Here is a 13,604-nt window from a genome sequence, read left to right as displayed (position 1 = left end):
TATTCTGACTCTAGTCATCTGTGTATTTTTTTAGAAGTAGGACCTATTTGAGAAAGGGACAGAAAGCTGTGTCGCTACTCAAAAGTGTGCTTCTTCATTTTGTTTTGTTTTTTAATCAGAATGTTTGTAATGATAGCTGTTTGCCGTGTATTGCGTGTAGCTGACATGTGAGAGGTCAAGTCTGCAAAGAATTGGGTTGGCTAACAGCTTTGCCAAGTAGCAGCGCTAATTGCCCATTGAATTGCGTATTCTGAGGAATTTCGAATGAAAGAACTCGGACGGCAATGTTCACGCCTTGTATTCGAGTAAACCCAGCATCAACGAAGCCTTAAACAATGAAAGGTAAACTTCCTGCTATCAAGGGGTGGATAATCACGCAACCAGTATTCTTTCTTCACCATTGATAGCAGAATCAATGACGGAATGGAGCAACAGTGTTGGAGGATCGGCATTATGTCTGCTAATTTGTAAAGGAATTTTTCAGTCTCCTTTTGTGTTCAGAACCACAGTCAGTGACGCTAACTTACTCTATCTCCTACAAGCTATCGTTACCATCTTAAAACGTGAATTTTATGAAAGGCTAAAAGTGATCACGGAATCAGTTCCTCCGCGTGACACATGCAGGCTTTTATAATAGCATACCAAGCTTAAATCGTTTACCTGTATAGAAAGGGCGGGGATACACACTTATCGCAATCATCCGGATTTGAGAGTGATACACTCTACTACTTTTCTTCATCTTTCCCCCGACAAAGACCATGGTAATTCAAAACAAACAAACAAACAAACAAACAAACAAACAAACAAACAAGCAGTTGATTTATATCAGAACGTAGAGATTTTTTGTGTTTCATGTATGTATAGGTCATCTCTTGATGTATAGTAGGCATTTGTTGTCGTTTTTACAGCGTTTCCTAATAAATGCCTATAGCGAAAACCCAACAAAACTTCTATCAAGGAGGGAACTTAAATTTAAATATCACATAGTTTACAGAAATCAGACATATAAATAAGGCAATCATATACATCCGCACGGCCGATTGTAATCTCTTACTTTGATTATCAAACATGATCGCCTGCATTTACGTGCTTTTTTCTAATTTCCTGAACTTTGCTTCATTTTCTCTCTTTTTTTAAAAACAATTGCTCGAAATATTTAAAAATGGTAACACAGTCTGCTATCCCACAACATAATATTCCATTTGATTTGTCACTTATTGTTGGTCGGGTGACGCCAAATGTTGGAATCTCGAGCGATGATACACGGCATTTTGTTTGTTGGTTTTCGTCTCATCGCTCAAAAGAATTTTGACTACGATTACAAGACATAACTGATGGTTTACAGAAGTGATCATCAATTCAGTAAGGATTAGTCAAGTCATGAATTCACTTTACCCATCATGACTGTCTAATCGAACTACGACATTGTTTGGGTAACCGCGCCTTTTTATTCTCATAGTTCAAACTAATTCTTGACATAATCAAAACAAATAATTCTTTATTAAATTTCTCAAAATACTCAATAGACGGCCTAAGTCAAAACTTTCTACAAAGATTGCCTATACGGCAATCTTTACTAGCCTAAACAAGTTTTCTAGAGCTATCAGTTCCCCCTATGACAATGACTTTGATCGCGTTTTGAACTTGTATCGAACTACTTTCAAAACAGCTATTACCTTTGTAGTTCGATTAATAAACCAGTCTTTTGAATTCATAACCAACATTCGTAATCGTAACAATACAGTAACATAGTACTGCATGTCAATAAAAGTTGGAAAATGTAAATGCTATAATAGTAGCGCAAAAAAAATGAGTAACGATTATCTTCATACATTCTAATTCCTAGTGATGTCGCTACGAAAATGACACATGGTTTGGTTCAAGCAAATAAAAGTAAAAAGGAATGGGATATACTTCTAATGATAGTACCACGCCGTACAATGCATTTCACTGTATTTTGTAACATTTGGTTACGTTTCTGTGCGCTTTACGTACGGAAAATAAAAGGCAGATTGGTGCTATTAACATGCTAACACGCAACGCATTCAAAATGTTTTTTGAAATACACCGTATACAATATAATGTTTTAGTATACGGTTTGAAACTTTGAATTTGCAAGTCCTTTATGAAATTATGAGCAGGGTTATTACATTATCAAGCAAAAATTAAAGTATTTAGGGATTCGGATTTGCGCAGGAGACTAACAGTGCTATATACAGTATGGCGATCGTTCGCAACAGAGACAATCCTCTTCAATAGATATACAATGTAATTCTGTTTTCATGATTTGAAAGAGAAACGAAAAGAAATCAACTTTTTAACTTCATTTAGCTTTCTCACCAATTGAACTTGATTTGATCTGCCATGCATGATATCGCTGTGTGCTCTATTAATTCTATTAAATCATTTAATCGGCGTGCTTGTTTTTTTATGCAGAATATCACAGGTAAGTTTAATTCATTGAAGTTCATAATGTTTGTACATATGGCGTGTTCGTTGTTTTCTATTTTCATTTTTATAATATATCACGTGTCCATTATCTGATTCTGACCACGAAAATATGGCGACTGTTTAAATGCAGAGCATGTACTGGAAAACTGTAATGTCTCCTGCCAGTATAGACAAACTAATTTCTAGTCTATCCCTGCTTAAAATTGAAATGAAATTGAACAAAAAACAAAAAACAAAACGAAGTTCGACTTTCAGTAGATTTCAACCGTTTTGTATAGTGCCTGATTCATGTAATGGACACAATTCTTTAGCACATAAGCAATCACACAACTTTCGTGAATAGATATGTCTTAATGATTGCATCTCATGGAAGAAAACTCGTCTCCTTGCCTGAATTTTAGCTTCTTCCTGTTCAAGCTCGCGTGAAAGAAATAGTTGAACATCAATCGCAATCATTAAGAGAAGCACATCCTTAGAAATAAGCACAGGAGTACTGAGACACACTACGAAATAAAAACGGGCCTTTTATCGCTATTGACAACGCATGACATTGAAATGCTTTTTTTTTCCTTGGGGGAGGGGGGGGGGGTAATACAATTGATTATTCTGAAGGTTCGTTAATCACACAATGAAATATGGTTTGCTATTAGCTTAGGTTCGTTAACAAGAAAATTAAATACGGTTCCTTCCGGTAGTTCCTTTACCCGAAAGTAATCAAGCAATCATTTTTTTTTTCTGATAAGGTTTGTGAATACAAAACGAAGTGAAGAAGGCCTAAGTATTAATTCCGAATGTTTTTCAGTATTATTATTTATGATCCACTTCTCAAACGCAGAAAGATTGTAACTGCACATGTGATGTAAAAAAAAAAATTCCGCTTAAGCTACAAGTTAATTGTTTTTTATATGCTATGCTATTAGAAAAGTGACTGAGAATCATTGTAAACCCAACTTGAAGCTGTCAAGCTTCATCAACCTTTGCTTCTGATAGGTATAATATGTGCAGCATTGGCAAGCGTGATATTCAAAGCGATAATTACTGTGCACGCAACGCCTATAAAGGAAATGTGCCTTTAATATGGCGGGAATTCATAATGTTACGGCTGTATACAGCTGCAGCAGAAAAGACGCGAAAGCAGTTTTTGATGCTCTGCAACATTACGACCATGTGCGTAATTTGAGGGTTTTAAGTACACGCAAAGAACACGATCTCAAAAGACGACTATCGTTAATCAACTTCATTGACTTTTTCTACTGATGCTGTCTTTTGAACCCCCGCCTAGAATAGGTTCTCAGGTTCTATTTAATAGGTATTGGTACTTGCTAAACGCATCCTCTTTAGTTTCCATTGACAACAACATCGGAGGAGAATGGAAGCGATGAACGCCCTCGCTAAAAGACGCTTCTCGTATTTAGACGCATTGCGTGCCCGCCTACAATAGGTTCTCAGGTTCTATTTAGGTATTGGTACTTGCTAAACGCATCCTCTTTAGTTTCCATTGACAACAACATGGGAGGAGAATGGAAGCGATCAACGCCCTCGCTAAAAGACGCTTCTCGTAAGACGCATTGCGTGCCTTCTTTTCTTTCTACTGTTTCCTATTGTTTGTGAGTTAAAAATTGCGGCAAACCACAACGCAGCCGACACACAACGCGTACCGACTCATTCATGCGGCGGCAGCGGCACGGACACAAACACGCCGAAGTTTACATTCAGGCTGCCGTATTGGTCAGAATCGTTAATGATAGACCTGTCCTGCGATTGGTTGATTATCTTACATACCCAAGCTATCGCCTTATACGGTAGTGCGTGCGATGGAGCGTAAACGCCGTCGCTAAGCAGGACAGTTGTATTGTTTCGTCCCGTGAAAGAAACAGGTTGTGAGCATGAACATAGCCTGAACTTTGAGAGCGATTTTCTCCGTTATTTAGAAAATCAACTGACATAACAAACGTGGTTAATATTCGTTTTTATGATCTATAGGGATGTCGAAATGAGTTGTATTACATATCAGTGTAAAGCTTAGAGTCTGTAGAATTCACTTATAGGCATAACTACGATTTCATTTTTTGCGACTTTTGACTCATTCCGACGGAGCGCCACACATATTAGATATCCCTAGAGGCTCGGGAAAAAGCATGTAAATTGCCGACAAGAGTAATGGAGCTTGATTCAGCAGATGACTTTCAACACTGGGCCCAACACCAGTTACCAAAACTACATTATACCTTTGAGGTCAAGCCACCAGCACCGACTGATTTCAAGCTAGGGATTAATATTGCTAGTGTTAAGATAGCACCAACACTAAGTGCTAGCACAGAACTTGATATCACCCATTTAAAGGTGCATGGTCCCGGTGTTTTAGTCAAATGCGTACGCAGGCGCATGACGCAAGTTTCCTATAGAGACCTATGCTATCGACTCCTCTTCAGCGCTTACGCTTTGGCCCACTTTCCCGAGTCCGAAGAAGTCCGCTCTACTGTAGTCAGTGGTCCGATCACAGTTCGGCTCATGATTCGGCTGAGGGGGATGACAGCTTTAGCAAACTTCTTTTGTGATGTCATAATAACAAGCACATATGCACGCACCCTGGTATTACTACAGACTGCGCGATGCGCAGAGAAGACAACGAAGGCAACGTTACTTTAATAGCAACACCTACGCACTTTACTCTTGATAACAGCTGAACTTCGGTAATCTTCGTATCAATGCTAACGGTGATCGACAGTATCATCAACAGCGCCCTCTACACTACCGGGACTATGCCCCTTTAATCTATCTACCAGTATTCTAATTACAGATACTTTCCTGCCCTTACCACATAAAGGTCTCTGCTACCTTTTGAGGTGACAGGTGCATATAGATAGTGGTAGACAACAGGAGATGGAAAGAGTAAAGTATAAGAGACAGAGGAACAAGGGAAAGAAGATCAAGAAGTGGAAGAGGGGCACAAGAAGAAAAGAAATATGGCAAGAAAAATTGATATACAAATGCAAAAAAATAAAGGATGGCAAAGAGATAAAGGTGAACAATATTAACCCGGTGAGGATGGACTGATTTTGCTATAACACGCATTTCCCGTAGACACCTGCTTGAGTATTCTCGGGACCCGTCTTCAAAGGGTTAAAGGAGTTGAAGAGTTGGCGTAAGAAAGGAGTTAGAGAGAAAGAAGGAGGAAGGAAGAGAGGAAGAATATGAAAGAAAATGACATAAAAGGAGAAGAAAGAGAGATAATGAAGACAAAAAGAAGTAGAAGAACAAGATTGAAAATGCATGAAGTAAAAGGAGATGAAGAAGAATTGGAAGAAGATGATGAATTAGATGAAGGAGAAAAAGATGAAGAGAAGGGAAAAGAGAAAGGGAGAAAGAACAACGGGAGGAGACAAAGCTGAAAAGCATGACCATCCCTCAACGAAAATGAGCATCAGATACAATCATCATACATAGATGAGATGAATAGACATAAGATGAAGAAGAAGAATGAAGAGGAGGAGAAGAATATGAGCAAATTCAATCATTTTGTTTCCCTCCGTTGCAGGGCAAGGCTCCGCAGAAGGCCTTCTCTTTCCGCGGCATGACGTCCAAGCTCTTCGGCCAGGAGAATGCCGAGACCAGGGAGTCACGGGTCAGACTACTCCATGACCAGATAGACGATGCCGAGGACGGCGTCCACAGAGCACAGAAGACCATTGAGTACGTATGCTGTAGATTCAGATAAGATATTAGCCATTGTTTTTAAAATCTATTCATAAAGAGGCTCCAGTATACATTAATGAACTACTCCATACCCATGAATATTCATACATTTTGTACCACTTAGGATCTTCTAAGCTAATTTCTCTAGTCATTCCAAAGACTCACAAAAGGGCTGGAGATTGTTGTGTTTTATATATTGCCCCCAAAGTTTTTACAAATTATTGCAACTGACTGACAAATTGCCCTTCATCGACGTAAAATAAACACTAATTTCAGTTTTAGCCATGATAAAAACCATTTTAAAAAAATCAATGAAAATAATGAATCATCAAAAAATCAATAAAAAATCATAATATGATTAAATATTCAGTACCTGCTGCTATCAGGAATCTGAACCATCTCTGGCTATCAGGCAGAAGCTCGGTAGTGTAGTGGATATGAAGCCTGTCTAGCAGTGATCTGTTTGTTCAAGTCCAGCTTGATTATGTATGACTTTTCATGGCTACTACTGAAACTCTGAATAATCAGTGTTCATTTACATCGATGAAGGGCATTTGTCAATCAGTTGAAATAAAAACAACTCGATGCAAGAATACTTCATTTGAATGACATTGCTAGATATCTTTACAGTAAACATTTTGTTATGCGTGTATTACAAAATAATGTATGTTAATTTGACATTATGCTGACCCAATTTGTGTCACTGTATTTGGGACCCACTGCAACAAAAGGATCCGAAAGTCGAGGGAGGTCAATTTTCTGAAAATGATATGAGATTATTTCCTTACTCTTCCGCTTTAATTACATATATAACACGACTCATAAAAGTACTCGGTTGTGGAGATATTGATGATTTTATGAGACCATGTTGAGTGGTCTAGGAAGTCAGCGTTTAGAGAAAACTGCCTTCAAAGTTTTCTTTCCGATGCAATCGTGATCAAAGGGAGGTAAGACAGTAACCACCTCTTGACAATAGAAGGTACGCTCATAGCAACCTCTGCGATGTTCATTCAAGCTTAGAGCCAGCGGTCTACGCATGACCAATCAGTAACCAGGATGTCACACACTGACCAATAAGATCACTCTCTTGTTGCTAGGGGCGGAGTTTATCTGCGGCGCTAAATCCAAATATTCAGACACGTTTTTGTTCCGTTGTAAGTCAGAAAATCATGACTCAGAAACACACAGATTTCTTTCCTTTCCTTTTATCATTCAGCTTCGAAATTTTGGCAGATGATAGATAAAACATTAAACTACAACAGAAATTTGATGGTTTTGACCAATTTTGATGATCTGACTTCAAATTCGATTTTCTCGGCTCAGCCATTAGCGACTTTAGGATCCTTTTGTTGTGGCGGTGGCGGGTCGCATTTGCAGTGAAATGCAGAAATCAAACTCAGCTGAACTAATTATGATGCTTACTTCCTGTTCTTACCTCACAGCGAGTTTGTAGAAAATGCCCTGAAGGAAGTTGAGAGATTCAAGAGACAAAAAAGCCGAGACCTGAAAGAGATCTTCATCAGCTACGCTGTCCTGCAAATAAAGATGGCAAAACGGGTAGGAAGCAAATGTCTGTTTACATCGTCTTCTTTAAAGGGGATGGCTAGTAACTGATCAGTGGGAATCAGTGGGAATGCTGGGGATGATTGTTCCAATCCTTGTGGGATTCATTTAAGAGTACATTATATATCTATTGTTGTGTGAAAATTATTTGCTTCAGAACGGTCTCATATTCAAGTAATGTGCAGTTTAATGCCCCGTCACTGTACAGGCATGCTAACCTGGAAACATTAAACTGCACATTACTTGAATATGAGACCATTCTGCAGCAAATAATTTTCACACAACAATAGATATATAATGTGCTCTTAAATGAATCCCACAAGGATTGGAACAATCATCCTCTAGCATTCCCACTGGTTCCCACTGATCAGTTACTAGCCATCCCCTTTCAGTGTTTGAAGCTGTATTATATTTTTCAGAAGAACTCAGAATTCATCTTCCACCATTTGGAATTTGCTTGCAATATATTCTTTCAGTGTTTGGAGCTGTAGTATAGTTTTCAGAAGAACTCAAAATTCATCTTCCACCATTTGGAATTTGCTTGCAATATATCGTAAGGCTCTGCCAAGAAATTAGTCTGGCTAACATGATTTTGCAGGTTAGTAAGTTGTTTTGGAGTATTTTGAGATTAAAACTGTGAAATGATAAAAGTTGGTGTACCCAACTTTTATTTCTGAAGAGCCTTCCCCATTCAGTACTGATTTGGTAGAACTTTACTAGTACGTGATGATTGAAACACGCCCTAGCAGTATTATTGAGTTGTATGCCTGCAGCTATAAAAGCAAGCTGCGCATGCAATTCACTCTTGTACACTGGATACTGCTATGGTCCTACATATTGTAATTGATGTAATGGATTATAAAACATTTCATAGCAGCCATGATCAGGAATGCTCTGAGATTGCAATACTGTAAAAGTGGATATTTTCATGTGACTAATTTTTCGTGCTTGGCCGGGTAAGAAGAGTTTCGCACGTTTTTAATTCTGCAGAATCAAGATATCAACTACTGGGACATCTGACAAGCAAAAATATTCGCATGCTTTTATTTTCGGACTAGTTTGTTGTTGTGGGAAATGCGCGAAAATTTCAACACCACGAAAATTTCCACTTTTAGAGTACCTTTGGCATACCTTTTCGGGTATAAACATTTTGCATTTCCCTTGTTACCCAACTGATATTGTGTTGTCACATCAATTATTTCACACATTTCTTATGCTCATGTCTTCATTTTAGAGCAAAACATGACAGTTTCTGAAGTCATATAGAAATTTTCAATAGAAGAGGGAAAGAAATCTTATATGGCATTTCACTGTTTTCCAATTTCCAAATCTTTAAATACTAAGGGAAAAAATGTCAAATAAAATCTATTATTGGACACTTTTCATTTACTTGAACCATATACCTGCAGATGAACAGGCAGTAGTTCTTTTAATAGTTATTGATTGAATTATTGTACACTGTTGAGAGGCATCAGATGCTTTTTCACTGTTGATGATATGTAAAGTATCTAAAAATCTTCAAGAATGCAAACAGTGTATGCCATATATTTTGCAAAATGGGACTTTTACACTAAGAAATTAATTTTGTTTTGTTTTTTGTTTTTTGTGTGCACTTTTTTTTTATTTCCTGGTCTTTATGTTTTCCTCTTTATGTTTTTTCTCTATTCTGCAGGGCATCACAGTATGGACAAACACTAAAGAATGCTTTGATAAGATGTAACCACAAGCTTTCATGTTGGTGATGTCAAAGTCTCAAAAGGGATTTAAAGAATGCTGAACTGTGTTGTAGTAACCTGTGTGTGTGTGTTTGTAAAAGCAGCCTTAATTATCAGACTATCAAGTGATTTATCTGAACATAAAGGAAGATGAGGTTAAAAGAGCAACTCAAAAAGGAATATGTGCTGAAATCTATTTCAAGTGATGACAGTGGTCATTACAATCATTCTACTCTCTCATTCTCTTTGCTTTTCTCTCTCTCTCTCTCTCTCTCTCTCTCCTACTACACATGGATGATTACATAATACAACACATGCAAAAGCATAATAGGAGTTCATGATGATTTCATTGTTCATAGGAAAACTCTATATCAAAACAAAAACCACAGGCAGTTTAAATGCACCTTCAATGTATATTATGCTAAAAAAAAATGTTATGCAGACTTTGATTACAGTTTATGAATATGATGCATTGAAGAAAAAAAGAAGAAAGTTTACCATAAAATTAAGCTGTTTGTTGGCCTATGTGTCATGTTGTGAATATCTTGTGACCTATATAATCAGTGTTTCAAACAATGGAAAGTGTGAATTGAAATGCAACTTACTAAGTAATTTCTCAGTATAAAATATATGTATTGGTGCAAAAGAAAAAAAAGAAGAAGAAAAGGTAACATTAATGTAATATTGACTTTATACTCATTACATGTGGCAATAAAAAAAGAAGAATAGAATCATCTTGTCAGATTTTTCCCAAGCATGCCTGTGAATAGAATATCTTATTTTATCTTGAAGGTACACACAAGTTAGAATATTGCACTATTTCTGTTTTGGTGAATGTTGCAGGGTCCTTTTACAAAAAGTGCATCTCAGTTTTATCATGCAAACTGCAGTTTTTGAAGTCTGTGTAGTATTTGTGGCTGCATCTTTGAAGGTTGCTTAGGCTGGATATTACGATGATTAAGTACTTTTGAAATGTATGAAATGGCATTTACATTGAGATCCAATCCAGACACTGTGTACATAGTTGTGCGTTTCTTCGGTAAGCCTAATGCTGGAATATTGAACATTGATTTAGAGAACATTATGGTTACAGCTCTCAAAACAGTACCCCGAGTTTGCAAAGTGTGTTTTAGTCATATGAACAGAGGAAGTAGTAATGCAGATTTGAAGTTGTTTCCAAGGTAGTTATCATATGCAGATAGATATTCACCAAAACTGACCTTCCAACATTTTCTCCCTAGAGGTGGAATTTCGTTTTTCTTCTCACATATTTTGAAACTGATGTGTGGTGCATTTTTGCTATATTTGACCAACGTTTTGGGGCCTTATTGGATATGTGCATTGAGTTGATATGCAAAATGTTTTGCTGTGTTTGTATTCCAATGCATTTCAGGAGATTGTGTTTTCATAAATGAGATCTGTTGTTGTTTTACACTTTGCCTGTTGAACTCACTGATATGTTTTGAGTTAGAAGAACTGAAGTTGTAGACCACAGAATTGCTAAAGACACAATATATTTTTGATAGTTATTTTTGTGTTATGAATTCAGTTGTAGAGGCATAGGCATTGCAGATGATGTTCCTTTAAAAATGTTTTGTTTTCATTTTCCTTTATATCTGCAAAGAGCATTATATATTAGTATATGAAAAACATTGTGTAAATATTAAGTACTGTACACATAGATAGAAAGCTGTATCGATTTTCATTCCAATTTAAGCATTGCTAAAATGTCTGTACGGGATTTATCATATTATTTCTTTTATTTTCACTTTTCAGTCATTAGAATGCTTGTGTTTTCCTCTTTTGGGTATATGTTATGGAATGACAAGATATGGGCAAAGGGTAATGTTATGTATGTATGTATGTATGTGAGGAAGAATTTAGCTAATTCTTCTTAGAATAGCATTCGTACAACTTTAGGAAGTAATAGTTCAGTACTGTAAGAAAATTACCTTTATTTATGTGATTGTGAGTTATAAGAAAGTGATTTGTTGAAATATGCAAAGAAAGATTTGCGCAATCAGTCAAAGATGGAGTTTTGATGATGTCTTTCTTGAACATATATCATCAGGCTCGACACAATACTTCCTTGCAGATGATGCTTAAATGCTTTGTAGATGTAAACATCGTTTCAGAATCAAAACTCGCGAACTTTACATTGATGCTTCCATTTGGTGGAAAAGGTCAGATGCCTGGTGTAACTGACTCTTTCTTTTTTTTTTTTGTAGCTGCAAAGTAAAGAATAGAAATAATTATATCATGATGCTCAAGTACAGCCTGTCAAGTAATGTTTCATGGCTGAGAGACCTTCATGATCATGCCATAATTTCCCCCACTTCTTGCGAGCTACAGGTATGAACTTGAAGATTATTCATATATAGAGAAATTATATATGTGTATATTTACATATAAACTTTTAATGTATAAAACAAATATGACTACCAAGCTTGGAAATGCAGGGGGTCAAATATCCATAAGTAGATCGACAGCATATCATGACTTTCTAACAAAATATGACTGCCATAAATAGAGATTCACACATTTATCTAAAACCAGTTGTGTGGTAAACGAGGCAATGGTTTCAAATTCATCAGCTGATATTAATTCAAGAAATGGGCAAGCAAATTGCATGGAAGATGTGGGATCGATTCTTGATGATTACATGAAAACACAGTTGTGTATTTGTCTATTTTCCATTCACGTACGTAGATGCCATGTGGAGATGAAATATGACAAACGTTTCATAAGCCTTTCAAAAAGGAGGAATAAGCTTTAAGATAGTGCTGTTATTAAGAGGCATTGTATGGGGATTTTATTTTTTATTACAAAATTATGTTTGCAGAGTGGTCATGTGTATTATGAATGTGGGAAGCAGATCCTTTTGCAACATGAAATTTTGTCAATCAGCTGCTTATGTAAAAATTACAAGAAAACCTTGAGTGAAGTCATATACAACAAAGGTAACTAGCTGAGATATGGGAGTGTGTATTCTTAATTTGGTCACATTTTTGTGATTAACCAATTTTTGTTGAACACATACACAGAGACTCCAACTCTCCCGTTTTCAACGGGAGATCTCCCGCCGAAAACCCATTTTTGCAAAATCTCCCGTTCTCCCGTTTGAAATTTAATTTCTCCCGCCCTGGCTCTTTGTCTCCCGTTGGAAAGGATTTCTTACATATTTCTATCGTATGTTGGAAAAATAAGCCTTAGATAGCACCAGAGAGCATCTAGAACCCTGGGAATTTCGCGCTTCGCACACATCAACTTTGAGTCTCCCGTTTGCTAGGGGTTTCAGGCGGGAGAATCTCCAGATCAGAAGGTACTTTGGGTTGGAGTCTCTGCATACAGAGCATGTATGTGTTCATCAGCGTGTGATCAGCATGTGTGCGCCTGTAAAATGGCTTCGACTGGCTGGAATGCTCCCCAGGGAGTGGAGAATTAGCACTGTTAGTGCTGGTTGGAAATGATGTATCCAGTGACCGGGGTGATAGTAGTCTGTAAAGCGCATTGAGATACCTAAGAAGTTTGAAATGCGCTATATAAAAACTAGCTATCATTATTATCATTGTTATTATTATTACACGTACATCCCCAGTTGTTTTACACACTGTGTTCTTCACAATGACAGTAAGAAGAAAACTTGCATAAGCAATGGATTGTATTGTATATTTTGGCCGTTATCTCAATAGATTAATGGATTCTAATTTGGGTTGTAGATAGCTTGTCACTGTTGTCTTCTTTTTTTTTTCTTCAAATTATTAGGCTCTTAAAATGTATCACATAAGCATAGACAAGCAAGCACCTAGAATTGTAGTGCATACTTTTCAATTATTGTTACATCACAGTGTGATAATCATGTTGTGAACTTGAAACTATTGAAGTATTATCTGTTTAAGTATTTCTTTTCCCCTTAGCTTTAGTTACATGAGACAACCTACATTGTGCTTTATGACTGACATTTCTATTATTATTTTTGACATTATATAATGATTATTGACATTTTAAAGTGCCTATTATGCAGACTGCACCTTATGTTTATGTATGGCAGCTCCGTAATCAAGTATTGTTAAAAACAAGGAGTCCCCTTAAAGGCCAGTTTAGAAGTTTTGGGGATTGTAGAGGTTAGCACTAACCATCATCTGTGATAAGTAACATTCCAATGTACTTTTTAAGCAT

At 36.8% G+C, this 13,604-nt stretch overlaps 1 protein-coding gene across 6 annotated transcripts in view; it reads left to right on the top strand.

The window, feature by feature from the left end:
• The window catches only part of LOC139730792 (sorting nexin-4-like), a 57,474-nt gene extending 46,716 nt beyond the window's left edge, over positions 1-10,758 (top strand). For 5 of the 6 annotated variants that reach the window (XM_071641657.1, XM_071641656.1, XM_071641659.1 and 2 more), the window contains exons 10-12: positions 5,990-6,144; positions 7,590-7,704; positions 9,383-10,758. In XM_071641657.1, coding sequence (XP_071497758.1) covers positions 5,990-6,144; positions 7,590-7,704; positions 9,383-9,430 — 318 coding nt within the window. In that variant the 3' untranslated portion in view covers positions 9,431-10,758. The remainder of the gene's footprint in view (positions 1-5,989; positions 6,145-7,589; positions 7,705-9,382) is intronic. The other variant, XM_071641658.1, reaches the window with a different exon arrangement.
• The last annotated feature ends 2,846 nt before the right edge of the window (positions 10,759-13,604 follow it).

The sequence above is a fragment of the Diadema antillarum genome, unplaced genomic scaffold (genome assembly GCF_040938485.1).
Source record: "Diadema antillarum isolate AM-2024a unplaced genomic scaffold, OU_Dant_1.0 seq00000338_RagTag, whole genome shotgun sequence".
Classification (NCBI taxonomy): Eukaryota; Metazoa; Echinodermata; class Echinoidea; order Diadematoida; family Diadematidae; genus Diadema; species Diadema antillarum.
This window is presented reverse-complemented; position numbering and strand designations above follow the sequence as displayed.